Genomic DNA, 27,035 nt, shown 5'->3' with positions numbered 1-27,035 from the left:
GCTTTTGTTCAGAAGGGAAGTAAGACCAAAATACCTTTTTTTTCCATCAAACGTGATTTTTTTTGTGTGTTACAGTTTGCATGTGTGAAGAAAGCTGATATGAGATTTTAAACATAAGCCATTAACTGCTGCCAATGAAATAGTGAACAAGCCACTCTTTAGGGTTCATGTTTGTAAATCTGATTGTGATGAAGTCGGTGCCTCACGAGCCATGAACCTCAGCGCACATCTCTGTCACCCACTATGATATTTTCCTGCTGGTAAGTGGAAAGTTCATCCTTCAGAGTGTGGAACATGTTCATTCGCTCCACACTGCTGGTCAGACCGTATATGTTGACCAGGCAAAAAACAGACTCTGCTACCGATACCCTCACAATCAGCAAGCGGCCCTTCACTGCCTCAGCGGAAGACAGCAAAAACGCATTGGCTGAGAAGTTGAAGAAGGATAGCTGCACCTGCACTCTTGGTAGTTCCATGGCTGAGGTAATAGGGTCCATCCCACCATAAACCCCAGTCCACCGTGTCCTTCTGAACTGTGTGCGTCTCCTGCAAGAAGAGCACATCCAGCTTTCTCTGGAAACAGACATCGGAAATCAGTGCTCTTTTGTTTCTGTCTCTCCTGCCATTGATGTCCAGAGAGCCGATCTCAAGAAATGGCATGAATGGGGGAAGAGAGACACCAAGGGAGAGAAACCGGACAAGAAATACAACAGGGTGATTGAAAGAGCAAGCGTGACACATGGGCTTCTACTTTCTTTTCCTTGTAGTTTCGCCTTCCAACTTCCTCAGAAGTGTTAGCTGTTTCTGTCATCCAAAGGGTGCACTTTCCAACACACCGGTTGGAGTGAACCAGAGACGGTGATCCAAGTCGAGGGTGCAGACAGGAGGGGGGAACACCTGCATGAAGGTATCACCGGTGACCAAGTGGCTGGAGATCAGCCGGTGGACGAGGGAAGGCAACCACAGCTCGGTTGTTTCTGGACGTGTACTTCGGATTTTAGTGTCCTCTTGCAAATAAAGTGAAAAAACAAATGCATAGAGGGGAAAATGCACCAAAAGGACGCTTTCAATCTGCTTCCCTCTTGCATGTGAGCAGGGAAGCGGCCCCTGCCAACACCAAAAACCACCAGCAGGGGGCAGTGGAGAGACACTCGGGACCGAAAGCCACGGGGACGAAGAAGATATACGCTCCAAGCATGGCGCTTGTTATGTTTAGATTCGATTTCCTGCACTGCGTGATCGGGAGGTAACAGCGGGGTCACCGCGGGCTACTGGCCAACAGAGTGCAGGTTTGGGGACGGGCAAGGGTGTTGTGGAAAAAGACACGATGGACGACATCGTGTCTTTGGGGCAGCAACCTCGCCCGAGAAGAGTGTCTTTTACCGCGGAGATCGGAGCGAACGCTGGCCTGCAAGATGGCGAGATGACCGAGATGCACCCGGGAAGAGAAACCCACGGTGGCTCGGATAAACCCGGGGATGCTGGCAGGGGAGCGGATCGAAGGAACTCGGCACCACAAGTAGTTCATCAGAGACACTTGCCGAAGGAACCGGCCAAGTTCCACATACCGCGGAAAAACAAGGAAAAAAGAGGTGGGCTGAACCGAATTAGCGAGAGCAGTGTGACAGGGTTTGTAACCCCAAGAATAACATCCATGCATATAGACGATGGCTCTGCGCCTTAAGCTTATAAACAGCTAACATCTATTGTCACACAAACATTTATAGCGTAAGAAGGAGAAATGTCGCAGAAGTTGTATGACTCCGGATACCTTCCTGGTTTAAGCAGTTGTTCGCACAAACACAACTGATTTATAAATCGCGGGGGAAAAAATTAGTTTTTGCGCTCCAATTTATGTCCAATATACTAACAGACACCGTGATACGACATATTGAAGTGTAGCGTGTTTTTAAAGAATTCATAGAAAACAGGGACCCACTAAGGAGTTGTTGGAGACCAACGCTAAGATGAAGGGTTGCCTATATTTTTAAAGAATTTAAGGATTTATGTTTTTATGGCTCGTCTTATAACTGAACCGATTATTATCACAGTCCCCTGCGTTTTATATCTGTTGTTAAAAACGGTTTGAGTTAGCACTGCTGTGTTAAACGCTCATTTAGCGATCGAAAAATACAAGCTAGCTCTCAGAGGATGCGGCTGACGTTAGCATTGGGTTGTCACTGGACAGAACCCGTGTAAAGTTGTGTCATTTCTTGCGAATTTGTTAGTGGAGTCAAGTATTACCAATATTGTGTTGCTGTTTTGAACCGTAGCTTCATATATTCTTTCTGAAAGTCAGTTAACGACTTGAAAATATATTAGCCAAGGTAAGCTAACCGTTGCCCGAAGTCTGTTTACGTGCGGTATATCCGGGTGTGCGCACCATTCATGCTTTGTTTTCCCGCCGTCCTCCTTATTAACACTGTTATCTAAATTAATGAATATTTGCAACATATTGCACAATTGTTTCCCCCTGTCAGCGTGTGTATTTATTTACTGTTTACTGCTCAGGCGATGATAAACCTTTACATATCTGTGTTTGATTTATAAATCTCAGTTTGATCTATTTACCACCATCTGCAACCTAACAGAGCTTGAACATCAATATTAAGTCGAATGTAGGTTATAAGGTTGATGTCAGAAAATCTGAAGCTTGGCTTTGGCCGTTAGCGAGTCAATGTTGGAGGCAGTTGCATGGCTGAAACAATAGTTGATGTAGGGTTTTAACTGTTTAGATGTTGAAGTTCTTCGTCTATTTTGGTTGGAAAAAATCATAGCAAGTCCAGTGCTACCCCGAGGATCACGATTGCCATGAGATCTGTCTGACAGCATAATAACCTCTCTAAAAATGAGCTGACCCATCTCTTACCAATAATTGGCATCTCTTTGGAATTGAATTGATCTATATAATGCCAAGAGATGACCAAATAGTAGTGTGTTGAAATTACTTGTGTAGCATTTAAATATACAAGCTGAATTCCAGGCAGACTCCCACAACCAACTTCTCTTCATCTGTTAAGGGAAAATTTGGGATTAGGAGTGGCTTCTGTTGGAGAAAGTAAGATTCGAGAGGCAAAGTGTGTAAAATCTGGACACGTGTTTCCCTTTACAATGAAATTCTTGCCTCACTGTAATTGTTGATCATTTTCCAAAGTTCAGATAGTACGCATGATATATATTTTTTTGTTGTTTTCTAAGCCTTGTTCCAGTATGTCCCCATGGAGTCCAGGGAGTACGAGGACATGGCCAACATCCTGACGTCCAGCTATATCGACACCAGCTCTATCGGCAGCTTCACCTACAACAGTCCTCGCCTTATCCACAGTGAGCTATTGGAGAAAGAGGTGAGACATATAAACCTTTTTACGGGACATGGGTTTGAGACTGATGTATGATATTTAGGGACTGACCGATTTGTTTATATGTGTGCTTCAGTTTGTGGAGAAGAGAAAGGAGATGAAGACCGAGGGCAGGACTGACAAGGAGTTGGAGGAGAGCTACTGTTTCATGTTGGCTGATACTGCCAAGGTGAGATTCTACCAAATCTCCTCAAAGCTACTCAGACAGAGCTGACCAAGAGCTTGGCTATCAGCTGATCAGTTGATATTCTTCAGTTTTCCTTCCATGTGATTGTTTTTGTGTAGCTTTGCGGTTTCATGCATAATATACTGGCTTGTGTTGCAGCTTCCGTGGCTCTGTGAAAAAGGGCTGTCTGTGGGCCAGAGCTGGATTTCAGGCCTGGGAAACCCCAAAAAAGGTTGGAGTAAGCAGATACTGCACATGTAAATGAATGAAGAACATAAAACAACAGGATGGATGTCAGTAGAAGTAACAAAGTCCTCAAAGCAGTGCTTGGCAAAACGGACAAATAAATGAATCAAATATCACATAACTGCGATATCACATCTTGGATTTTATTTAAGAATCAAATACCATCTACACATGGCTTAGAATTACCCAAAACATCAGCAATGCATTACTTTAAAAAAGAAAGAGATTAGCAAACAGTTACAGTATTAGATAATAAATTACTTTTTCCGCATTTTAAAGTATATTTAAAAGGCAGGTTTGTATCTTGGGAAAACTCAAATTTAAAATATTGTGATTGGTTTTTTTTCTTTAATCACCAAATGTAAATCCTCTTATTGCTATATGATTAGTTTGACTGTTCTGTGTGTTTCTTGTTCTATAGGAGTTTATCTGTCCAGGTATTCAGACCTGCTTCAGGCTAACCCAATCGCTGTCGGAGCCACAGGGGAGATCCTCATCCTCAAAGTGATGAAGGTAAATCAATCTATTGCTGCTCCGCTCCTGATCACTGCTTCCATCGGTTCTCACATATTCATTTCAAGCTAATAGCCTTGGAACACATTCAGAAGCATGAAGCCCAGTATCAACAGGAATTATCTGAGCAAAAGTTAACTAATATGAAATAATTTAATAACATATCTACATTTGCTATATATGTTTAAACATGGATATAGATAGTGATTCTCAATTGTTAATGTTGTGACAGGATCTTGCTCAGTTGAAAATATCGCAATACCAAGGGGGATGCCCGTATGCAGCAAATTATAATTGATAAATTGCCAGGAACTTCCATAAACCTCGCCAAAACATTCACCAAAAAAATGACCAGAAAACCTCAGTAAATTAATCAACTTGTGAAAAGTAAACAGAAGAAAATAGGATGAGTGAATTGTCATTTAGTGTCGCATGAAACTCTGCAGAAGTGAAGAAAGACTTGCAAGAAGTTACTTAAAATATTAATGGCTCATTATGCTGAACACTCAGGTACCTTAGTTTCCAGACTATTGTGCACACCTGAATATAAGCTGCACCAGTTATAAATAAATAAGATAAACAATACGTGTACATAAATAGGCCACACTTGTCTATAACCTGCAGGTGTCCATGTTGTAATGTGAGAGTTTTTATTTTTAAACCTTTAATTAAATACTTACTGGTAATATCCACAAATAAGTACTGAAAATGATTTTTCCAAACAGTGCCTGTAATATGGTTCATGAAAAAGATTAATCATAAATAACACAAGGAAAAATCCATCCATCCATCCATCCATCCATCCATCCATCCATCCATCCATCCATCCATCCATCCATCCATCCATCCATCCATCCATCCATCCATTCATTTTCTATTCCCGCTTTGTCCTACTCCAGCTGATTGCTATCTTCATCTTCGTTCTGCGCACTAAAACCATTAAAGTAGTCTTCTTCAGTGTCGGACTTGATCAACCTCACAATTTCACGGTAATTTCATTGGTCCGATGTGACGAGGCTAAATGTTTTGGCTGCATGAAGCCCCAAAAAATCCATAAATAAGCTGCGTCATTGTTTAATCTGCGGTGTTCAAAGCGTGTGAAAAAAGTAGCGGCTTATAGTCTAGAAACTAAGTAATTCATTTGTTTTTCTTAATCTGACACATGAATTGTCACATGGGAGCTGATACCATGATAATAGTAGTGTTCAAGTAGCCGGGAAACAGTAATACCTGGCTTTGTGGTTGTCTTTATTCTCAGAAAATCTGCGTAGAGCATCAGCCACTTACTGTACTTGAGAGCTTGGCTGAGAAGCATTTTTAAAAACAATCGTTGCTGCTATCTAGGCTTACACGTCAATATTTATATCCTCAACAGGGCGTTTTCTTGGGTTGTGCCCAAAAGATTGAGGTCTCAAATACCAGCAACTAAAAATTATATTCCTCGTTGTGGTGGTTTTATGCAGCCTTAAGAGATCAGGTGATGAGCACAGGGGTGGAGCTCAGGGTAGAGTCACTGCCCCTTTGTGTTGAAAAGAGTCCATTACTGTGATTTAGGCACCAGTTAACAAGCCTATCTGTTGCTGTTTGTAAGAGGCCCAGTGGTCAACCCAGAACCCACTGGAGAGATATTATATCCCATGTGACGTTGCTGGGGACAGTAACTAAGTGACAGTCACAACCTGAGCCCGGATTTACCTATCAGTATCTTACTTGTTCAGTAACAAACTTGTCAGGTCTAATCGCCCAACACTTATGTTCTTGAGGAGAAACAGACAGAACAGGTTTCTTGCTCGTGAGGAGAGCAAACGATGTCATGCTCAGTAACAATCCGTTATACTCTGCTGTGACTCGCTGCACCCTCTCTTTTTATTATCCTTTGGGCGTTTCTTGATTATATGCGACATTCGTTGTCTGGAACGTTTAGGACAATCTCATGAAACAGGAACAACCCAGTTCCACTGGGTTTTTTTTTGATTTTGGAAGGGAAGTATAACTGTCTTTGCACAGACAGGCTTATATTCACATGCAGATAACAAAAACAGATTATATGTTTTCAACAACACTTAATAAATTAAATTCCTGCCATTTAAAGCTGTGGATACCTGTTCTGTGAAACATTGATGTTTTGTGATTACTGTAAGGCACTGTGTAAAAGTTCAGCATCAAGCCGGATGGCTTAAGGTTCAGCTATATGCGTCAGAAAAAGTCAACTGACAGTCACCAGGGCTGTAGACTATTTGGAATCATAATTCTGCACGACCGGAAAACACAATTGAAATAAGTCAACATTAACCCACCTGTCTTTAATTACTGGTATTTGTTGGTATTTGTTTAGGTATTTACTGGTATTTTTTAGGGATTCAGGCCATCATACAGGTGTATAAGTCTAGTCTCACATCTGCTTTTAGGGTAAAGTGAAGAGCATCTATGAAAACATGAAAAGCGCTCTCGACCCGACGCCCCGCTTTGACAGCCACATCTCCAAGAATGCCAGCAAGGTCACCTCACTCACTTCCTACCGCGCCTTTGAGCTCACACAGGTAAACACAAACACACATTCACATACATACTACAACCTCAAAACACAGTGTTCTGACATAGAAAACATTGTCTTGCTTGTTTTAATGTCCAAAAAGAAAAGGTGTCACATTTCTTGTTTTGTTTTTACTTTTTTTTTTGTTATTTAAACCTTCGTTTTTTTTTGTAACCCCCCCCTTATCCTCTCCCCTGTATTTCAGCAATACTTCTATGAGTACTCATTTGACAATTTGCGGGACCGGCCACGGCAGGTATGTCCATATGCCGTTGTCTCCTTCCATTTCAAAGGAAAAGACTCTCCAATTCCCAGCAAACCTCTGGCTCCAGTCAGGTAAGGAGCTTTACAAAATCAGCACAAAAAAAGAGCAACATCTTCAAATCTTTGAACTGACGTGGTTGGTCTGTCTGATGGACAGGTTAAACAGCCAGTCTACAGAGAACCGCAAAGGTGAGCACTGGCTCATTTTCAAAGCTACGGGATACAATGTGAAGTTTCTTGTTTGCTTCCCTTCTAATACCAGTGAATGATCTGCTTCTCCCAGAGCAAGCTCATTTCACAGTGTGGACTGGAGACTTGGTCAAAGGAGAGAGGATTCTCTACCAGATCTCCCTTCGCTCGTCGGCTCCTCCCTTTCTTCCCCACAAACTGTAAGTACTAATTAGACTAGTGTGTGCTTTAGCTATACATTTCTGAGCTCTAATATTGTATTACCTTCAGTCATTGGCTTCTTTCCCGTACCAGGTTGACGCTACACACAGTCAAATTCACTCAATACTATGTTGTTGTTTTTTCGCTGATATGGAACAGATTGGGTATCAGTAGTCAAAACACTCATCTCTCCAAATATTAAAATAGATATCTGATGCAGGACTCAAAGGTGGTGGACATAATAATTGGACTGAGGCACAAAGTCCCTATTGTACTGTCCTCTTATCATGTGAAGTCCCTTATCTGTGGTGGTTGTGGGAAGTTTTGAATAATTTCACCTGTTTTCATCCATCCATCCATCTTCTCCCGCTTATGCGGAATCGGGTCGCAGTGAGGCCCAGACCTCGCTCTCCCCTGCCAAATGGTCCAGCTCTTCTGGGGGTGTTCCCAGGCCAGTCTGGAGACATAATCCCTCTAGCATGTTCTTGGTCTTCCCTTTGGTCTCCTCACAGATGGACATGCCTGGGCATTCCCCCCCCCCGGGACATGTCCAGAAGATATCCTGACCAGATACCCGAGTCACCTCATCTGACTTCTCTCTATGTGGAGGATCAGTGGCTCTACTCTGAGCTCCTCCAGGATGGCTGAACTTCTCACCCTAATTCTGAGGAGGAGTGCGGCCACCCCGCAGAGGAAACTCATTTTAGCAGCTTGTATCTGCGATCTCTTTCTTTCGGTCACTACCCACACCTCGTGACCATAGATGAGGGTGGGTACATAGATGGACCGGTAGAGAGCTTTGCCTCTTGGCTCAGCTCCCTCTTCACCACTACATGTTCCAAGAGCCAGCTTCTGCAGCCAAGGTTCAAGTTACACCTGACCCCCCTGGCTATTCCTATTGGTTGTGAGCCCAGGTGAGGAGGGACTCATGTCTTTCCTCCGGGCTGAGCCTGATGGGTAAAGACCCGGCCGCCAGGCGCTTGCCACCAAGCCCTGTCTGGCTCCAGGGGGGGCCCCGGTGACCCTCGTCCCGGCAAGGGAAAACTGGGTCCAATGATTTTCTTTTTCATGGGAGTCACACTTCGTCTGAGTCACACTTAGTTTGGTCTCTCACCTGTGACCTGTTTCCCTTGGGTGACCCTTAGAGGGGCATAAAGCCCCCGACAACGCAGCTCCCAGTATCAATGGGACACGCAAACCCCTCCACTACGGTAAGGTAGCAGCTCATGGAGGGGTTCACCTGTTCTGTTTTGTTTTGTTTTGTTTTTTAAGTCAACTAAATATCCTCTGCTGTCAACAATGCTTCTGCACTATATTTATTATCTTCCTCTATAGGGTTTCCCTTCTTTAGTTTATTTTGATTTTAATTTACCTATACTAGATCTTACAAGTTAATAGAAGCCCTGGGGAATGTCCGTGTTTGTGTGTAGAGCAGAGGATTGTTAATTGGTTCAGGCTCGTGTTAAGTCCCTCAGGGTGAAGATGTACCGTATGTCATTAACTTGGCTGTGTCCATCAGAGGTTCATCATCAGCATTGTTGTGATTATACGTGTATATGTGGCTCGACTGATGATTAGATGGAGAAAGGAAGCATCTAACAATCATCTCATCTCAATGACTTATTTGTTTTGTCCCCTGCAGTCCTGAAAAGTTGGAAATTGGTTGGTTGATGAGGCTCGAACAGGTGACTGAGCTGCTCCCTTCGGACCTGTTCTCCGACAGCCTATATCGCAACAGCCAAGAAGGTGCAGTCCAAAAAAAACTAGACTTTAGAGGTTTAATTGTCACTATTGATTGACCAGTACGAGTCATTTAAAATACTCAGCCTGGGGAGTGGAAAGTTTAAGTTTTGTCAAAACAGATTGGTAAAGAGGAAATAAGCACTTCTGTTTCATATAAAAAGAAATTTGCTGATATTGGTATATGTTAAAAAAAAAACAGGTTGAGTGAAGAAAATTACACGACAGACAACATAAATAAAAAGGTCTTTTACAGATTTCTTCTTGATTTAATTTTAGTTTTTGCTGATCATTATGTATGTGTGTGTTTAACCTCTCTCTAGCGTATGTGTAGGCACAAATTTCTCTTAATAGGCTCATGGAGGTTCAAATTTGTAATGCTACATGTACAACCTTTTTCTTTGATTTTGCAGTTGTACTGGTTAACCTAAAACAGTTGTTTTTTCGTGTGTGTGTGTGTGTGTGTGTGTGTGTGTGTGTGTGTGTGTGTGTGTGTGTGTGTGTGTGTGTGTGTGTGTGTGTGTGTGTGTGTGTGTGTGTGTGTGTGTGTGTGTGTGTGTGTGTGTGTGTGTGTGTGTGTGTGTGTGTGTGTGTGTGTGTGTGTGTGTGTGTGTGTGTGTGTGTGTGTGTGTAGTTCTGAAGGATGGCTATTACTGCAGCCTCCTTGAGGTGATAGACAAAAGTCGCTCGATGACCAGCGTGACCACATTGCTGCAGGAGCTGGAGGTCAAGAGAGCGGTGTGTTCAATTTACTTTGGATGTTGAACATGTTTGTTATACAATTGTTTTGCCACCCAGTAAAAGCATAATACCTTGATGAATTTCACAGTGAATCCAATGAACCAGAGGTTAACTGTCCATGGCTCCATGTCTATTCCATTCCCAGGTTTTGGTGACTCCACTTACAGAGAGAGGCTTCCTATTCCTGTTGTCAAGTGTTCAGACGGCCATGCCTGCTGGTAGGAAACATTTGTGATGTGTGGCAAAATGGGATTACTGATACATTTTGTTGAGCATGGTTTTTCAAGGTCTTAAACTCACAGCCCCTCCAGAGATAGTTTAATTTTATCCACTTGACAAGGCTATTTCATGAAGATAACGAATTTTTGAAAACGTCTGCTGTCCATGTGTGATGTATTTTCAGAGAGAGGCGAGGACTGGAAGAGATGCCTTCATGCCTTGTTTGTGTTTCCTGAAACCAGAGATATATCCAAATCCAGTGAGTAACAAACGGAACCCTGTGTTTTTATACAAAAATAATTGTATGATTGAATTTAATATATAGTCTTAGTGGCTTAGGACAGCAGGGCAGACCAGCAGAATTATGTAGTTAGTGTACCGGTACTTAATTTCTATAGCCTTGGGTATCATGGATCATGGAATAAACAAATTAATATCACGAAAACAAGGTATGTATGAGTGAAAGAAAAGTAAACATTTTTTGGCTTAGTAATGAGCAGTTTGGTTCCAGCATCTCAAAAATGGTTTAATTTTTGCATGTTAATTTAACATACTTCTGTAACTTTTTGCAGTTTTATAAATTTGTCACATCTGGCTCTTTGAGCAAGACCTCACTCACTAAAGACAGCAATTTTAATTCACTGTCTGTGTACAAATGCTGCCATAAAAAGAGATTTCATTAATGAAAAGTTATTGGAACATTTTTTCCAAAAGAGTTTAACGAGAATGAACTCTACTAATTCAGTTAACCTTGACTATAGTTACCACAGGTTCCTTCACGATCACAAATACACAGTCATTTATATGTTTTAACATATAATGCTTGCATTGTTGTCTTGCATTTCTGTGGTTCAATGATTATTCGGAGCAGTAATATTTAACTCCTGCCCTTTACCCATTATAACAATAAGATGTTGATTATCTGCAAGAGCCAGTCTCTACACACTTGTGTTTCACTATACTTCTAATCCTCCATAAACATCGCCACATACTCACTGTTGAGATTGTACTCTTTTGAAAAAAAAGAGGACATGGCATTAACCCTCTCCAGGCAGATGTTGCAGATTTGCGACAGCCAAATGTCAGATTTTTCCTGCAACTACAAATTAATTTGAGCCTGAGAGGGTTAAAACAAAACACAAGCACAAATGGAAGCTGTTTTTTATATTGTGTATAGTTATGTCTTTGTGTTTCTCTCTCCAGAGCTTAATTGTTCTGCCTCTTCAAGTGACGGCTCAGAGTCATCAGTGTCAGTCAGGGCAGTAATTAAGGGTCTGAAGCAGTTCATCCCAGCGCTTCATCACTCCCTGGTCAAAACTCGAGCAAACCCTCCTCCTGATCTTTCAGCTGGCGTGGAGCGCCAGGTGAGGGAATATCTCATCGGCCAGAAGGATGGCAAGGTATGAGATATTGTTCAACCAAGAGTTCAACTTATTCCACGCCCAAGATGCAGCTTCCCTGTGTGTCCTGTAGCTGCTTGTCTCATCTGCCCTTGTAGCATTTTTAAATTTACCATCTGACTCTTACCCTCCAGGTCCGTCCATACCCCATGGGTGAATACAACACTGAACTGGATGAGCCTGGAAAGACATTCCCAGCACCTAAAAATCATCGTTCAAACCTGGATGCATACCTGTGTTCCTACCTGTACAACCCTGCTTTGTACCTGCTGTCCACCACCCGTATGAGGAAGTTGGTAGAGGCACATGGCATTCCAGAGGAGCTGCAGGAACTGAGGTCCAGGCAGAGTCGAGGAAGGGACGGCGAGATGGACCCTCAGAGAGTAAAAACCATTCCATGGAAAATACTATCGCTCAGGGGTGTTACAATACATCGAATCAAAATTCCAATAACATGACCTATAAATACCACAGCTGAGATAAATGTCACCTTGACATATTTGTGATATAAAACGATTCATTCTGTGATTTCAATCATTCCTGTTTACATTTTCTGATATATTTTAAAATTTATATTGTAGTTGAGTATTTTGAGTTATAAAATTGTACCAGAGCATGCTTCGATTGTATAATTTGTGTTTTTGGAATTGTGATTATTGTTTAGATTTTTACCCCTGTAATCAATCCAGTGTAAACATCCAATTTAGAAATTTTAATTTTAGTTTGATGGATCTGTTTATTCACATTGTGTGTGATTTCAGATGCAGAAATTGGTTGACTTGGTCCTTACCTGTGAGAGGAATGCAGAGAATGAGGTGTTGATGGAGGAAGGAAGAGAAGAAGCACCAGAGGCAAGGGGAAGGAACAGGAAGCGGAAACAGAAAATGGCTATGAGGACAATTAAATATCTGAAGGCATCGCAGGAGCTGGCTAGAAGTGACAGGATCCCAGGTGAACAGCAGTTTTAGCTTGGTTTACTCCTCTCCTTCACACATTGCAACAGTGGTCATATACAATTCTGCGTTACTGTTGATAGATTAAACTACAGTAACCCTTTCGCAACATTTGTTGGCTCTAGGAGTCAGATGCTTAGTGTATTGGATCTTAGTGTGCTCCCAACAAACACGGTTGAAATGGAGTAGGTGCTGAAGCTAATGAATATCTTACAAAGATACATGGTCTTAAATCTCTGATGTTTTGGCCAAGAGCTGAAATATTTGAGGAAGTTTGATATCGGAAAGATGAGCAGACATTGCTGTTAGAAATCAACCATGGCCTGTTGGGGCGGTGTTAGTGCAACACATTCTTGCATTTTTTCAGCAGTGAATTCAGGCGACATGATTCAGCATTTTTATATACAATTTCTTATTTATACATGTCTGAACCCAGAATTTCAGAATGTACATAAGACCTCAGATTATGTGTTGTTTTTGATTTTACCTCAAAAAGTAATGATGATCCATTTTGATTTGACATATGTACAGTTGGGAGAACAAGTATTTGATGCACTGCTCATTTTTCAGCTTTTCCCACTTGCAAAGCATGTAGAGGTCTGTAATTTTTATCATAGGTACTCTTCAACTGTGAGTGACATAATCTAAACCTAAAATCCAGAAAAACACATCGCATGATTTTTAAGTAAGTAATATGCATTTTATTGCATGACATAAGTATTTGATCACCTACCAACCTGTAAGAATTGCGGCAGTCACAGACCTATCAGTTCTTCTTTAAGAAGCCCTCCTGTTCTCCACTCATTACCTGCATTAATTGCAACAGTTTGAACTCCTTACCTGTATAAAAGACACCTGTACACACACTCGAATTCCAACCTCTCCACAATGACCAAGACCAGAGAGCTGTGGAAGGACATCGGGGATACAATTGTAGACCTGCACAAGGCTGGCATGGGCTACAGGAGAATTGGCAAGCAGCTTTGTGAGAAGGTAACAACTGTTGGCACAATTAGAAAAGGGAAGAAGTTCAAGATGAACTGGGGCTCCATTTAAGATCTCGCCTCGCAGGGCACCAATGATCATGAGGAAGGTGAGGGATCAGCCCAGAACTACATGACTGGATCTGGTCAATGAGCTGGGCGCACAGTCTTAAAGAAAACCATTAGTAATGCACTGTGCCGTCATGGATTAAAATCCTGCAGCGCACACAAAGTCCCCCCTGCTCAAGCCAGCACATGTTCAGACCTGTATGAATTTTGCCAATGACCATCGTCTTTTATACTGATAACCAGTTCATACAGGTGCCATTAATACAGGTAACGTGTGGAGGACCAAGGCACCTCTTACAAAAGAAGTTACAGGTCTATGAGAACCTGAAATGTTGCTTGTTTGTATGTGACCAAATACTTATATTCTTCTGGATTTTTTTTTTTCGCATTCTGTGTCTCATGGTTGAAGTGTACCTATGGTGAAAATTATGGGCATCTTATCTTTTTAAGTGGGAGAACATTTGGAGGCTGACCAAATACTTTTTTGTGCCTGCGTGCCTGCGTGCGTGCGTGCGTGCGTGCGTGCGTGCGTGCGTGCGTGCGTGCGTGCGTGCGTGCGTGCGCGCGTGCGTGCGTGCGCGCGTGCGCGCGTGTGTGTGCGCACGAGAGAGAGCACAGAAAGAACATACAATTCGTAACATATGGAATCAATATATGAAAAAAAATTAAAGACATGGAAGGTAAATATCAATTAGAGGTGTGTGAGACTTTGTCTCGGTGCTATTTTATTGATTTTAGTCAAATGACTCAGATTTCCATGAACGATTTCTACGGATTGATTTCGGTAGCCCTATTTTTGTTGTCTTCTAATTGTTCAAGTCTCCAAATGAGGCAGGATAATGTGTCTTGTTTTGAGGAGGTTATTAACACTTCTGTGTCAAAACTCATGTCTGCTCATGCAATCAACAGTCATCATGGTGTTTTCTGACATGTTGTCTTCTGCCGTGTAGTGGATCCTGGACAAACTTCAGCCCCTCCTTTCTCTCTTGACTCTTTGTTGGGCTCACTGGGATTAAGGAACATGGACTTGCAGGGAGACGGGTCCGAGCCGGCTACCAAACTTTTCCAGCTGCTGACAGGTGACAGCTTCCGATAAGAAGAATGAGGAAAAATCCCCCCAAAATTCTCCCAAGTTACTCAGATAACTGTAGCATAAACAGCGTAGCATAACAAGTTTACCAAACTCTCGATCTCTCTCTAAATCACTAAATCCAATTGAAGTCTTTGCCGCTTCCTCTGCTGCGTGGCTGTTTTTTAGGACTTCGTTGTCTGTGCTCTGATAGAGAGGTGATTGCATTGCATGAAGTGGTAACACCAAGACGGTCCTCCCGCAAAGTCATTTATATTCATCACCTTGGCAACTACCTGGGCGTGGAGACGTAACTTGACCCTTGACAAGCCTCTTCTGGCAGCATGTTGTACAAGCTCCAATTTGTGAATTTGTTCCACTAGCTGTGTCAAACTAGCTTTTAGCCCGGGATTAGCTTTTTTTTTTATTTCTTCATCGCAGTTACAGTATCCTGCACTTTTTGCCAGTCCCTCACTAGTTTCTCTCTCACTCCAAACTTTCTGTCTGCTGCTCAATTACCATTTTCAACTGGATATTCCACTACTTGCATTATGTTATCTCCAGAATATGATTTTCTTTTTTGGGGCATTTGTGTTCAGTCTTTCTCAGTTGTCATTATAAGTTGTTCAAATTTTATAATTTCAGTGGTATAGGAGTAGCTGATACTGGCACATAAGCTTAGAGAGCACTTTCATATTATATGGATATATGAAATTAGATATTTTAATATATGTATAAGTCGCACCTGAGCATAAGTCACAGGACCAACCAAACCATGAAAAAAAGTGAGACTTATAGTCTGAAAAATACGGTAGTTGCGTTGCCATTGGTCAAATACCGCTTGTAACCCAATTTACAATTATATTTGTCTGTGACAGAAATCATCAGTTCTTACTATGGTCAATCAGGGAACAGTTCTAAAACAATGTCTCTGCTTGCCTCCACAGGTCTCTCGCAGGCTGCCTGTGGACATATAGATGCTCAAAGGCATTGTGAAGCACAGGAGGACATCCTGGGGGAGTCTTGTCTTTTTGATAGGTTGGCAGTCAAACTGGGACCTCCAACCAGTTGTGATGAGCTGGAGGTAAATATCAAGGATTTCATAGTATTTAAGTCAAATGACTTAAACACCTGGCAGGCATATTTGCTTTTCAAAATTGCTGTCACGCATTGACTTGATTTTCTCAAGCAGCAGAAATAGTAACTGTTGAGCATATTCTTTATCTAAATTTGTTATATAAGATACAACTCTTGGTGGGTCTGACTTAAACACAGACCTCAATTCAAGTGTGTGTGTGTGTGTGTGTCTGTGTGTGTGTCAAGGAGCAGATGGCCTGCAGTGCCAGCAGCCTAGAAGGATTTAGTCCCAGCGGGGAGACAAATCACCATGCTGCTGCAGGTAGAATAGGAGGCCCAGAGAGGAGAGCAGGGAGCTATGAAGGAGTGGAGGAGGAAGAGTGGGCGATTCCATGGGTCCTCATCCCAATTTCAGGTCTGCCCGCCTGTCGAGCCTAGACATGCATCTTAACACAGGCAAAAACATTGCACACTATGGGGCACACAGTATACAACAGAATGTTAAGGGAGCGTAAACCAGAGCCAGGAAAATGTGTACATTATTATTGTATTCTACAACTGTTTTCTGTCAGGACTGTAAAACTTCACCTCACTGCTGAATTTTGAGCTTCAATTTTTTATGAGGTCCTTTTGATTTGAAATTTCAGCCATTTTATGTGCTGATACCATTACGTTTACTATTTATACAGATAGAACGTGTCGATCAATTTACTGACCTACTTTAAAGCTGTGGTTTTATTTCACCCCCGGTGGAATTTATTTCTGGTGGACCAGAATCTCCTCTAAGCCCTCCAGAAGTCGTTCTCCACCGTCCCCAAACTCCTTCCACGCCTGAGTTTTTGCCTCGGCGACCACCGAAGCCGCATGCCGCTATGACGCCTGTTCAGGCAGGGGGAAACCGTGTCCAAATTCTTTTTTCATCATAAGGGGTCTTTTGAGCCACGATTTGTCTGGTCCATCACCTGTTTGCCTTGGATGACCCTTCTAGGAGCATAAAGCACCTGACAACGTAGCTCTTGGGATCACTTATATGCACAAACTCCTCCACGATAAGGTGGCAGTTCAAGGAGCATATTGGTCAAACACTTCCACAACCACTAATCCTTGCTGCAGATCACACCAGAGACCAAATACTCACCATTCATGATGTGAAAAAAAAACAGCACAGTTTAGTACCCTGAGGTGGGGGCCAGGCCTTACTTGCTAAATGCTGCAATGATGATGTAATTGTTGAAAGAAGAAAAGATTTGTTTACCTTTAAAATGTGTCTGCAGGTCTTTGTTCAAAGAGATATACCCAGAGAGACCGAAACATCCCTCAGGATCCACGCTTCCATCATTTTGCCATGGCAACAGACATCGCCACGACGACAGAACCCCCAAGGAAGAGTCCCGCCCTGTCCCCAGGACACAGCCCACCTCCCTTCACCACCCAGTGCTCTTCACCTGACCCGAGTCCTCCCCACTCGCCCTCTATGTGCCCGTCCCCAGAGCCCAGTCCTGCCCCGTCCCCATCTCACTGTCCCTCCCTAGAGCCAAGTCCTCCCTCGTCCCCGTTGCAGTGCCGGTCTCATCCACCCAGCTCTACCCCCTTTGTCCCTGATTTCCCGCCAGTTAAGCATGAGTTGCCCCCCAAATGCCATCTCCAAACACCAAATGAACTCAATCCCTTTAACGACGACCGCAATAGGGGTAATGAAAGGCAGTCTGTCCCTGCGGCCCCCAGGGAGTCCACAGGTAAAACCTGGACATCATTCTTAAACACCTGTCCATATGATATCACTCTTAACTGCTGCAATAGTTGTTTTTCATATTTCAGTATATAAGTCCCAGTCATATTTAATAACAGGATAAGCACTGAGTCATCTGAGTGGAAAAAGGCACTTTTTCTGTGATGACCACAGGTTCAACACTGCTATCTGTAGAGAACTTTCCGCGAGGGAATAATCACTTTTCAATGAAATATTATTTGCTCAGTGTTTGACAAAAAAAAAAAAAAAAAAATCCCAAAATATGTGCAAGTTCCTTAAGATGATACAGGAACAGCTTCAGGCATCGTTGGCACTTTTTTCATAGCCAAACCTTGCAAATGCAAATATGGTGTTCAGTCACATTATGCTCATGGGATTTACATTGTGAGAGAAATGGTCTGGGGAACGTGGTTACATTTTTCTTAAAATTGTTGTTTGAGTTAAAACCGTGGAAAATTCCTGTCAAAATCTTCATCTCCCATCAACTGAACTTGATTTTCTTCCCTTAAGATGTTTCACCGCTCATCAGAGAGCCTTCTTCAGTTCAAATAGTTACGAGTCTCCCCACAGTCCATTTGAACTGTGAGATGACAAGAATTTTGACAAGAATTGACCATGACCTGGATGACTGAGAGCCTCCATAGACGACCCTGAAAATGATTCTTCCAACGTCCCTGGTTTGATTGGCCCCAGAGGAAAATTAATTTATCACCTCTCAAGTCACCAAGGGCTTAACCAGATCTTAACCTAAACCTCGCGATTTACTGATTGACTGCTCTGTGGACCCCAAATCAGAAGAGTAAACATGGATCTGCTCTTGGCTGCTCATATTTGACACTATTTTGGTTTATCCTGGGAATTTTGTCTTGGGAATTCTCCCCTGATTATTTTCGTTACTGGGTTTTCCATTGATTTCGTCTGCTTCGGCTGTAACAATGTTTATTCCTTGCAGGGACATCAAATGATACAGAACCGAACCCTTGTAGGGAAGAAAAGCAGAATGAAGACTCATCTGGCCTTGTGTCCCAAAGACCACCCATCCCTCCAACATCACTGTCATCCAAAATTCGAGAGCAGGAGGAAGCGGGAATCAGGATTGATGACGTACAAGACGGACAGAGAGAACCGTCAGAGGACCGAAAAGAATTCCAGCCTTGCAAAAAAGTGCATAAAGGAGAGGAAAAAGAGGTTACACAAAAAGAGGGAACTGGTAAAGAAGACGCAAAGAAAATGGAAAAATCTTGTTTTCTGGTCTCATTGCCTCCACCTAGCTCAAAAAAAGACATCGACAGCATTGTAGATAAACACCTAGGGGATTTCTCCTCTGACATGCACCACCTCTTGCAAGAGGAGAGCGTCCAGTACAGCTTCCCACAACAGTTTGCTTCAAATGCACAAATCCCAGCACGCCAATTCCCCCTCACAACTCTGGTGACTCCGTTTTCACAGTATGTGTCGTTCTGCCACCCATGCGTCCCCGTAACGGACTACGTCAACTCGCTGCGGACGAGCATTGACAACATGATAAAGGAGTTCCAGGATCCCTGGGTTGACATCAAACTTACCAGCAAGCAGGCTGAGACCGATGCTGCACTAGCCAACAGAGTCAGTGCATTTCTTGCCAGTATGCAAGCAGCAACTGGGAAAAAGGTTATTGGCGATGAGGCTCCTATCGGGGAACCGACAACTATCGATGACCGTGTTTCTGTTAGTCCCACCCCAAATGTGTCCAGAGAAGTCGATGTTTGGCAGCAGAACACACCAAACAGGAATCCTCGTGGTTCTGTAAACCTATCTGTTTCAAAAAATGAAACCGTCATCCATCCCCCTCTTTCCAAGTCCCCTCGTCCCGATTGTGAACCGCAGCCAAACCTGACCGTCTCTTTCAACAGCAGACAAACGTCAGATAGCAGCACCTCCAGGGTGGTTCAGCATTCAGCTGGTGGATCATCTGCACACAGCGTCACAGGTGTGGATCCTCATGTGTCCCTGCAGGGGTCCAGTGGTGCCTCCGAGCCCTCTGATGATCCTTCACTCCCCTCCGAGCAGGTCCCCAGGTCAGGCTGCGTTCCTGTCACTGGGTCAGCCACAGAACCGGCCCATCAGGCCGTAGGTATTAACTCTCTGATCAACCAGCTGCATCCAGAGCTGTTCAGCAACCTGTGGAAAATCATGAAAGACGTTAAGAAAAACACGCAACAGTTTTACCTCCATCTCACGAAGCCAGATGACCCAGTCTCTCAAGATATTAAGGTAAGCTGAACAATATACAGCTTGCTATGGTACAACCCTCCCATCAGTCATGCTGTAGCTGTTGTGCACGTGTAATGTAAGATTTTTGTCTTCATCATGCCATAATACTCACAATAGTTTTGTGTATGCCAACCGTGTTTTTCTTATATATTTTTTGTGCATTGTGTGATACATGACCTCACCCTCATGGTTTTGAAACCCTCAGACACATCTCCTTTAGTCTCAGCAGGTAGACCATGTAGATGTTCCACGACTTTGGCCTTATTCCTCCTCAGAGTTTACCTATCCTGACAAATTACAACCTGAGTCTTATCCCGTCCTGGAGCTGTCTTTTAACCCCACATTGTTATTTCCGTTGCCAACTAAGCCCTCCATAAATTGATGTACCCTGTTTGCAGAGTTCTAAATCAACATATGAAGACATGGCAGAGTTCCACAACATATTTGTACACATCTTTTAATTTTATAGGACTACCTCTTGAAGCAGGGGTATGTGGAGCAGAATCCTGTGGCCTTCATGAACCAAGAACTCTCAGACAACAGGTTACTTGTCGTCATTAAGAACAAGGACATAGCAGGACACGTGCACAAGGTAAATGTCCTTTCTGTCTGGACTGCAAGTGAACGTGTTGTCTGAAGTTTTAACATCATCATTATTATGAACCTTGTCCAGTTATTCAAAAAAAAATGTTCTACTCTCTAAATTACTACAACTGATTTACTGCAGTGTTGAAAGTACAAATGCAAAGTTGAGTTTAAGTGTTTGTGCACTGCAGATTCCAGGTCTGGTGTCCCTGAAACAACATCAGTCTGTGGTCTTCGTGGGCATCGACACTCCTGACGACATTGTGAACAGAAGTTATAACGAACTTTTTATTTCTGGTGGCTGCATCATCTCAGATGACCTGGTCTTCAGTCCAGACGTCGTCTCTCATAGTATGTTTGCACGTTTCGAAAGGACATGTCATTGCTTCAGTCATGTCACCGCAGCAGTCCAGGACAGTACACATTGTTATTCTCTTCAACTTAAATCAAGTAAAAGAGATTAACACATTAAAACATGCATCTAGGTCTTTGGAAAGACTTAACGCTTAATGAAACAATGACAGGAAACAACAAACCTTACTCACTCCACCCAGGACTATCACACCCACAGCTCTACATAAACCGTAACAATGTATAAATCAAAACATGTAGATTAAGCCGGACAAATGTGACCTTGATTTTTTTATGGCTTACTTAATCATGGGAAGAAATATCAAAAAGACCCTTGGGGAAAAAAATAATTGCACGGGAATGAGGTGTGCATTTGAAAAAGTTTACTTTAGTGTGTCCTAAGTAACAACTCCACTCAAACTTTCAGCACAAATTGTCAATGTTACGTGATTTTTATTCGAAAAAACGTTTGAAGCATCAATCAATCACACACTTCGCAGATCAAGTGGCGGCTCTGTTGATGTTACTGGAGCAGCAGTGTTCTTCAGGGAGTTTGTGGAGGTGGAAGGTTCACTACAAGACACACAAGAAGTTGAAAGAACAAGCCAGGTACTGATGCTCCCCAGCATCTTTTTTTTCCTGAGCAAAGCACTTAACTCATAGTTTAAGATTCTCAGTTAAAGGAAGACGAACTGGGGTTAAGGTGAAAATACCATTAATGAAAATGGGCTAGTGAAGAAAGCACTTTAATCAAGGACCAGGATTAAAAGCTTGAAAGTATCTCCTGTTATTATTTAATGAATAAAGGTTTATCTTAAAGGTAACTCTTGATGTATAGATTAAACCATGAAACTGAAACCTAGCACTAGAAGAGCCATGTATTGTGCATCAATTTTGAAAATCCTTGCCAGCATTGTCCTACATAAACTAATCAGGCTGTCAGATGTGTCAGATGGAGTCCTACACATTTGTTGAAAACTAAAAAAGTGGTCCTGTGAACAGTCAAGAAGACATTTCTTTCTATTTCATCATGAGGATTGCTTCCTGAGTTTTTTTTTTATATTTAATTTCTTAATTTGAAGTAATTTTTCATGAAGCTTCTTGCCAATTTCAAGGTACTTTACTAATAATCAGGACATTTTTGCACATTTTAAACCATTTCCAACACATCTATAGTTCCAAATTTTCAAATCAACGTCTCACATATTTTAAGGATATTTCTTACTAATTTTCATGTAGTATCTTGATTCTATTTATTTTCAGGTTCATATGAAGATGAATATATCAATAAGTGCTATCATGTAATAGTTTAATTCCAGGCATTGTCCAAGAAGCAAAACAAGAGTGCCTACAATTTGCGATAACCACAGTTTCTAATTCTAAACAAATAAGAAGAAGGAAGGGAATTTGTTTTTCCTTTCTGGCCTGCCAAGAGTGTCATTCTACACACATTAACGGTATATTGTGGGCCTGTGAGTCTTGTCATTCTCTGTGGGAATCAGGGCCATTACTGCAGTTGTTTTTCTTGGTTTTATTTTTCCCCAGGTTCAGGAGAGATGCAGCCAACCTGCTGGAGATTCTGTCAACTTATCACAAGCGGCAAGTTGTGGAATTCCTCCCATATCATCACTGCGATATGAACCATCAGTCTCCTGACCTGGATTGTTTGATCGAGCTACAGGCCCGATACACGCAGTACCGACACACGCTCTTTCTAACCGGTATGTCTGTGCCTTTGCCTGCAAGAGACTCAAATAAAAACTCAAATTGTTAAGTTTCGTTTGTAGCATTTAAGTTCGTCTTTTGTATACTTTTGGTCTTAGAGCAAGGCTTTGGGAGGTCACCCATCAACTCCAGCTCTGGCATAATTGTGGCTTGTATGGAAGATATTCTGCAGAACTTCACCAAACTGGTTGGATACCACAATACCAGAGACAAGCAGCAAGCCACAGACGAGGTCTTGTCATCAAAAGGTCAGTCGGCGCAAGATGAAATGTTTAATCTGTTTTAAAAAGACAGTAAAGTAGTGGATTACTGTCAGAGGAGATTGACAGGTTGACAGGCAGTAAGAGCTCATACACAGCTTTTGTGTGTGTGTGGTTCATCGTGTCCGTTGATCACAATCCTGCCTCTGGTGAGTCTTGCTGTGGCTCAAGAGTCCAATCCTTGATCCGCACTGCCTGACACAGTCAAAGCAAATGAATCCACAGGCTGAGATTGTCGATATCATACTGTCTTCATGTCTCCTTGTGCGTTTCTTCAACCATCTATCAGTTCCATCCTCCTCAACATATACACACACACACACACCAGTGACCGAGTGTTGCACTTCGGTGTTGCATGACATGTATGAGAGTGGTAAGACAGTGTTGAGGTGAGTTGTAGTTGTGACATAGAAGTTAAATGTGGAGTTGGGACTGCATTATGGATCTGCTCCAGTCCGTTCTTGTTTGCTATAGTGACGGACAGGCTGATGGGTGAGGTTAGACGGGATCCCCATGGACCATGAAGTTTGTACATGACATTGTGAGCTTTGATGAGAGCAGGGAGCTGGTAGAGAAAAATCTAGAAAGATGAATGTTTGCCCTTGAAGAGAGGGAATGAATAACAGAGCAGGAAATATGAAGCGCAGTTAACAAGCCCTCAAGAGACACCATGGAAAATATTTAACAGGGATGATAAAGAGAGACGGAGATAATGAGACAAGAAAACTAAGACGAGGAAAGATGACGAACTGTATGTCGCGTTTGCCGCCTATGACTACGGTGGACGAGGGAAGACCAGTGTGTTTACTGTGTCTAAAAATATTGTCAGCCGACAGCATGAAGCCAAATAAATGGTGTCACCTAAAGACATTACATCTTTATTATGCTGCTAAGCTGCTTGAGTTTTTTCAGTGAAAACGTTTCGAATATTGGTAACAATCATCCCGTTTTGTGAAAGCTACATCAGTAAACCAGCGAGCCCCGTTGTGTTAATAAATGTTAATAAACTTATTCTTTGTTGCAAGTTGATCGATATTTCTTATTGTTTTCTTTAATTTCTTTCTTTAATATTAATAAGGAGACAATGTTATGCAGTGGTGTACATATAACAATTTTATAGACAAATTATAGTATCTGTAGTTGCGACGGACAGTGGTAGGGGGGCGCGAAATGTTTTATTCTTCTCAGGGGGGGATATAACAGATAATAATTAATAAGCAATTACCTAAGGTAAACGGTCCACAGCGACAGAGAATGTGGACAAGAGGGGAAAAATATGTGCAATCAGGTTGGAAGTGGTGGGGAAGTGTCAGCGGAAACGCATGTCATTCCTTTGTAAACTGGTCTCATTCTGTAAATGCTTGAACCCACTATGCATGGAGTATAAATGATTTTTAATTCACTTTCCTCTCCGAATCCAAATTTTGCCTGTCACAACGACTGAACACACACCACCTGTCTTTTCAGAAGCCGACCTTCCCCTCCCCTCCAGCGGGCAGGTCGCGGATCTCCTGCAGCAGTCAGGCTCCAGCCTCCCCCATTTTCCCGATCAGCTAGTTCCTGAAGCGTCCAGTAAGGATGGCGTTCCCCGGCATTCAGACTCCGACCTGGCAATATTACATTTGGCAATTTCACAGCTGCGGGCTGAGAGGAGGGCACAGCAGGAACAGCAACAGCAACAACAATCAGGCTCCCAGAAAACCTCCCAACCTCTACATATTGAACCCCCATCAGATGAGGCGACCCCGTCTGAGACAGTTCGGCTAACTCCTGGCGAGGAATCAGCGGCCACTAGTGTGGAGTTGGTTCCGTCAGGCCTCCGGACAGCGACTGAGGAGCGGCCCGTCTCTCCGGTGAAGGGAGGGGGTGAGCCTGGAGCGGAGAAAGATATACAGACTCCGTGGAATAGTAAAACGTCCGACTCTCTCCGTCCACCCACCCCAACATCCAATTTCAGCGCGGCTACAACTGTGGAACAATGTGACCCAAATACCGAAACCGTCAATAACAGCAAAGCAAAAACAGACCAACAAGAACAAGCTGCAGGACCTTCCAACTACCATCCAATAGATGATTGCAGATCAAGGTAACTCCTTTCGTTGATCTCGTCTGCTATTTTTTTTTTTTTTCTTCTTTTTCTTTTGTTGTCTGGTAGTCAACTTTAAAATCGGTAAAATTATGCAACAGAGCGTCAAGAAAACACAGATACATCAAGAAATTATTAGCAAATAGAGAATACTATCTAAGATAGTCAGGAATTTTTGAGGAACCTATCGTTTAAACGTCTATTATTTAATACAGATACGGTATATGTAAAATTTTCTGACTCAATTTACCTCCTGTTAGATCTTTTTGTCGCTTTACATCTCACAATGTTGCCGCTGCCACTTCTTGGTTCTCCAGAGATGCTCTGTCGAGTCTAGAAGCGTCCGCTCCCCGTCACGACGCTGCGAAATCGTCCGGCAGCACCCGGCCAAAAGGACAAGGGTCCGGCCCCGTTTCTTCTCAACCTCGCCCAAAACCCGCCCGAAAGCCTCCGCAGTATCAACCCAACGAGCCGCTCCATCAGAGAATGTCTTTCCCCCAGCCCCCTTATAGCCAGCAGCAGTGGGGGGCCAATCTGATGCAGCGCCCCCGTTTGCACTTTGCCCACAGTCCCCAGGTGAGGGGCATCGCTGGGACCTCCGTCTGGTCGAGGGCTCTAGTCCCCGCTGGCGCGCTTGTGTGGGGCTTTCAGCAGCATGGGAGAGATCTCATCGGTCCCGGGCTGCTGGGAGGCTACCACTCCCCTGCAGGCCAGGGTAACATGGGACACAGGGGGAGGCCAAGGGGGGGGTTTGACAGGATGTAGAAAAGCCGGACACGAAGCCGTGCGACACTTAAAAGATATCCCGCAAGTCATAAGCAATAGGAGGTAAACGCCGCTCGCAATTTTCCAAGGTTTGTGAGGGTCATCGCCGGAAGCCTTCAAGATACTCCAACCCGGATATGCTACCCAAGATCGAAGCTCGGCAGGTGTAAAATAACAATAATGCACAGGAGCATTTCAAAGCAGCCATTTCGATACGCGATCAACCACCTCCACCCAAACGTCCGCCTCACCCGCTGCAATCTGCGAGGATTTTTGTTTTTGTCCCAACACACTTGGTACTCATCTAATTCTACTCATCATCAGAGTCCGATGTTCGGCATGAAACACCACGGACTTCCTGTCGTCCCGGGAATCGGGATTCGCGGTCCGACCGTTTCAGATGGATTGGGACGAAGTGCCCAAAGCGCAGCTCCATCCAGCAGGTGGAGAGGAAGTCACTGTTTAACTAAACTGTCCATGAAGGTCTCTTGAAAACCTGTGCCGGGTGGAACGAAGGGGGTGGAAAATTAAGCTGAACACGTGATGGAGATAGGCGGAAGAGTTTCAGCAACTCTCATGTCCTGGGTTAGTTTTAAATGAAAAGGGCACGAGATCAAAAGCGAGTGACTGTATTTCTCCAGAATCGCATTTTATTTTTCTCACTAAAAAATACGAGACGTTGAAACTCTGGATATTTTTAATGGCCCTTAAACCCTCTATGTTCTTCAGAAAAACAGCCTCCGCCGGTTAAAGGTCTGAATCTACCGGGATCAGGTGACAAGATGGATTTTAAATTCGTCCCGATGGCCTTTTTGAACTCAATCAACAAGTCACGTTGTCCCTTTTAGAGGCATAACTGTCGTTTCCGACCTTCTCAAGCACGCCACAATCCGGGGGAGTCAAACACCGTGAACTCTTCACCCTTTAAAGAAACAAAAATTTCCAGTGTCCTAATTTTTTTTTTTCTGTTTGAGAAGTTCTTTGTTTTTTTTTTTTGAAGAGCTGTGTATTTTGTTGTCTTTGCATCGAGATGTATTTCTAGAGGTTAAAACAAAAGTTATCGAATAAGAGAAAAAGATGTCCTGACATGTCTTCTTCAGGACTCATTACATATTGTATAAAAAAAAAAGATTTTGTACAAAATGTTTGTTATCCTGGGAACAGTTAGGCTGAGTCATTTATAGGATGTGACGCTGTATCAAACTGGTTTTAACTTGAGTCAATTTTTATGTTTGTTTTTTTTTTTTTTTTTTACATAAAGGTTTTTTGTATTAAAGTTGCCTGAGTGAAACCTCAATTTGGCCTTTAGAGTTCTTTGCTTCGTGATTACAAGCAATAAGGAGGATGCGAACAGGTCAGTGTTTAAAACTTCATGTCCACTTTGCTTCTCTGATAGAAAAATGATGCAGAACTTGACCGGTTGTAAACTCATTTAAAATTTTAAGGATTTTTGTCAGTTTCCACTTTAAATCTGTATACCGTATATTAGAGTATGTCTTTGGAGGGTCTCAGTCATCCAGGTCATGGTTTAGTTCTTC

General features: G+C 42.8%; 1 protein-coding gene across 4 annotated transcripts; it reads left to right on the top strand.

Annotated features, from left to right (window-relative positions):
* Positions 1-1,204: 1,204 nt before the first annotated feature.
* tasora (transcription activation suppressor a) lies at positions 1,205-27,035 on the top strand. 4 transcript variants are annotated; one of them, XM_086150096.1, is made up of 28 exons: positions 1,205-1,592; positions 3,199-3,344; positions 3,436-3,528; positions 3,685-3,757; positions 4,193-4,284; positions 6,693-6,824; positions 7,023-7,153; positions 7,239-7,270; positions 7,365-7,470; positions 9,114-9,217; positions 9,846-9,949; positions 10,098-10,170; positions 10,356-10,430; positions 11,375-11,571; positions 11,706-11,954; positions 12,333-12,522; positions 14,527-14,655; positions 15,593-15,729; positions 15,969-16,137; positions 16,997-17,458; positions 18,425-19,725; positions 20,195-20,317; positions 20,502-20,661; positions 21,162-21,270; positions 22,207-22,382; positions 22,485-22,634; positions 24,114-24,732; positions 25,050-27,035. In XM_086150096.1, the coding sequence occupies exons 1-28, from the start codon at positions 1,328-1,330 to the stop codon at positions 25,495-25,497; spliced, it is 6,045 nt and encodes a 2,014-aa protein (XP_086006222.1). In that variant the 5' UTR covers positions 1,205-1,327; the 3' UTR covers positions 25,498-27,035. The 4 variants fall into 4 exon arrangements, with proteins under 4 accessions (XP_086006222.1, XP_086006223.1, XP_086006221.1 ...); XM_086150097.1 differs by having other exon boundaries at positions 3,685-3,763; positions 11,375-11,535; XM_086150095.1 differs by having other exon boundaries at positions 3,685-3,763.

Source organism: Fistularia commersonii, chromosome 7, assembly GCF_037954325.1.
Source record: "Fistularia commersonii isolate RoL2024-O1a breed Wild chromosome 7, RoL_Fcom_v1.0, whole genome shotgun sequence".
In the NCBI taxonomy this organism is placed as follows: Eukaryota; Metazoa; Chordata; class Actinopteri; order Syngnathiformes; family Fistulariidae; genus Fistularia; species Fistularia commersonii.
This window is presented reverse-complemented; position numbering and strand designations above follow the sequence as displayed.

What these genes read in the sequence shown, in the direction of transcription:
- tasora (XM_086150095.1), top strand. Translation starts at nt 1,328, where the DNA reads ATGGACGACATCGTGTCTTTGGGGCAGCAACCTCGCCCGAGAAGAGTG. An exon ending in CCAGTTGTGATGAGCTGGAG is followed by an intron (nt 15,730 to 15,968) that starts GTAAATATCAAG and finishes GTGTGTGTCAAG; the next exon opens with GAGCAGATGGCCTGCAGTGC. An exon ending in GGCCCCCAGGGAGTCCACAG is followed by an intron (nt 17,459 to 18,424) that starts GTAAAACCTGGA and finishes TATTCCTTGCAG; the next exon opens with GGACATCAAATGATACAGAA.